General features: G+C 43.9%; 1 protein-coding gene across 1 annotated transcript in view; it reads right to left on the bottom strand.

Moving 5' to 3' along the window:
- LOC107562619 (1-phosphatidylinositol 4,5-bisphosphate phosphodiesterase gamma-1-like) overlaps positions 1-3,003 on the bottom strand; it is a 60,301-nt gene that overhangs the window by 31,035 nt on the left and 26,263 nt on the right. Inside the window, exons 4-7 of the mRNA XM_016247283.1 lie at positions 2,388-2,481; positions 2,165-2,212; positions 828-912; positions 540-623 (exon numbers count right to left, since the gene is read on the bottom strand). Coding sequence (XP_016102769.1) covers positions 540-623; positions 828-912; positions 2,165-2,212; positions 2,388-2,481 — 311 coding nt within the window. The remainder of the gene's footprint in view (positions 1-539; positions 624-827; positions 913-2,164; positions 2,213-2,387; positions 2,482-3,003) is intronic.

The following is a 3,003-nucleotide window of genomic DNA, read 5'->3' as shown; positions in this document are numbered from 1 at the left end:
ACACACACACACTCTACACACACACACTCTACACACACACACTCTACACACACACACTCTACACACACACACTCTACACACACACACTCTACACACACACACTCTACACACACACACTCTACACACACACACTCTACACACACACACTCTACACACACACACTCTACACACACACACTCTACACACACACACTCTACACACACACACTCTACACACACACACTCTACACACACACACACACACACACAAGTTTAAGTGCAGGGGGTCATCAGTGCCGTCTGTCTGTCTGTCTGTGTATGTGTGTGTGTGTGTGTGTGTGTGTGTGTGTGTGTCTCTGTGTGCTTCAGTGTGGCCTAATGGCTTTTAGCCCATGGATCTTGCAGCTTTTTAAAAGGCCAAGTATTGACGTGAAGGCCATTTGAGAAGCGGGGCAAACGGGGACGACTGATGGGGTTTAAGTGGCTCTGAGGAGGGCTTCACCTCTTGCCCCGCTCCACCTACATATAACTAACACAAACACAAATAAACGTGTGACTTACTGATTTCTGTGCGTCAAACATCAGGCTGCGGTACAACTGCGCAAAATGACTATATGATACATCTCCATTCCTCAGCTCTCCATCCTAACCAAGATATTATATGATTAATACATTTAAAAACTTAAAGAAACATGCTGCACTTTTCCAGTAATTACAAATGTCGTGTTAATACAGATGAACAAATTCACAGACAAAATAACTACAAAGTATAATAAACAAACATTATGCAATAAACTATTAACACTTCAGTAATGTGAGAAACAGTGCATGCAGCAGTGGGTTTGTTACCGGAAGTTTCTCTCGTAAGAACTTCATATTGGGAACTCTGTAGTTGACCTGGCACAGCATACTTTTCAGATCCTTACAGGAAATTCTGCAGAAGAACACAAAGTGTTTTGGAACGTGGTTATAAATCACACGGTGACGTCAGTGTCAGGTTTATGAGGAAGTTCAGCACTGTTAGCGCTTTCGTCAGTCCGGCTGATTCCTCTCATGTGTTTTTTAAGATAATAATAAATTGCTGTTGTTTACTGTTCAAAGGTTTGGGCTCAGCCAGATTTAAGCAATTAACACTTTTATTCAGTGAGGATGCATTAAATTGATAAAAGTCACAGTGAAGACTTTCACACAGTTTCAAAAAAATGTGCTCTTCTAATAAACGTCATTCTTTTGAAGTTTCTCTTCATCAAAAATCCTTAAATGTGTCATGTTTCAACAAATATATGAAGCAGCTCAACTGTTGATAATAATCAGAAATGTTTCTTGAGCAGTAAATCAGCATATCAGAATGATTTCTGAAGATCATGTGACACTGAAGGCTGGAGTAATGATGCTGAAAATACAGCTTTACATCACAGAAATAAATTACAGTTTAAAAAGTATATTAAAACAGAAAACAGTTATTTTAAAATGGCAAAAAAAAGTCACAATATTACAGTTTTTTTCTGCATTTTGATCAAATAAATGCAGCCTTGATGAGCAGAAGAGACCGCTTTATAAAACTATCTTACTGGTCCCAAACTTTATTTATACACACACACACACACACACACACACACACACACACACAGAGAGAGAGACATTGTCAGTACGTACAGGTGAAGAGGCAACTTTCCATCGAGAATGGAAAAGATCATTAATTTCTACTGTGTACGTCACTTATTTGATTTAGTCACATGTGTTCTGACAAGATTTGTCATGATTTGTCATTTGTCAAAATTGTCATGTGCCTCCACATGACCACCATTTCATCTGAATACAACACCTCACACAAAGCTCATGTGTCTTTCAGCCGCTCTCACTGTATTTACCTTCAGCATGTGTGTGTAGGAGTTCCGAGCTTTGTTTCCTGCTGCAGGATGTGCCGTCTCTGTGCTCTATTTACCCAACAGGAGTGTGTGTGTTTGTGTGCGAGTGTGTGTGTGTGTGTTTGGCCTGATAACGCCTGGTACCTCTGAGTCAGCCATTTCTACCCTTAAAACATACACCTTAACACAGACATCTCGCAAGAAAGATGAGATTAAAATAACCGCTGCGGCAGGAAAACGGCTCAGTATCTACTGTATCTCTATAGAGCTTGTTATTTCCAGGAGCTGTGTGTACGGTTACACTGATATGAAACATACCGGTCTTCCCTGCTGCGATCCACTGCGTAAAACTGTTTTCTCAGCCATCTGAGTTCAGCAAAAGAACAAAGAACATACAGGTTACTTTAACGTTCACATCTGCGATTGTACGGGCCGAGCTGATTTCAGGCACTTTTACACATGACATATGTGAACTCAGAGCTTAATGGTTTTCATCAATCAATATCTGCAGGGAGGGGTGCATGTAGAGGTCAAAGGTCACCTTTCAATCTGCAGGGGTGTGGGGGAGCGTAGCGTATCAGACACCAGCCAGGTCAAACCCTTCACCCACATGACCATCTCCTCGTCTGAGGTCGCTGAGTGCACAGACCGGAGAACACCAGCATGAATACGTGTGAGTGTGTGTGAGTGAGAGAGTGTGTTTGTATGTGAGAGTGTGCGTGAGTGCGTGCGAGTGTGTGTGCGAGTGAGAGTGAGCGAGTGTGTGTGTGAGAGAGTGAGTGTGCGCGAGTGAGCGTGTGCGAGTGAGCGCGTGCGAGTGTGTGCGCGAGTGAGAGTGAGCGAGTGTGTGTGTGAGAGAGTGATATGCGAGTGAGTGAGTGAGAGTGTGTGAGAGTGAGTGTGAGTGAGTGTGCGAGTGTGTGTGCGAGTGAGAGTGAGCGAGTGAGTGAGAGTGAGTGTGTGAGAGTGAGTGTGAGTGAGAGTGTGCGAGCGAGTGAGAGAGTGTGTGTGAGAGAGTGAGAGTGTGCGAGTGAGCGTGTGCGAGTGCGAGTGAGAGTGCGCGAGTGAGAGTGTGCGAGTGCGAGTGTGCGAGTGAGCGCGTGCGAGTGAGCGCGTGCGAGTGAGCGTGCGAGTGAGAGTGTGCGAGTGAGAGTGTG

This window comes from Sinocyclocheilus grahami, unplaced genomic scaffold (assembly GCF_001515645.1).
Source record: "Sinocyclocheilus grahami isolate Dianchi unplaced genomic scaffold, SAMN03320097.WGS_v1.1 scaffold830.1, whole genome shotgun sequence".
Lineage (NCBI taxonomy): Eukaryota > Metazoa > Chordata > Actinopteri > Cypriniformes > Cyprinidae > Sinocyclocheilus > Sinocyclocheilus grahami.
This window is presented reverse-complemented; position numbering and strand designations above follow the sequence as displayed.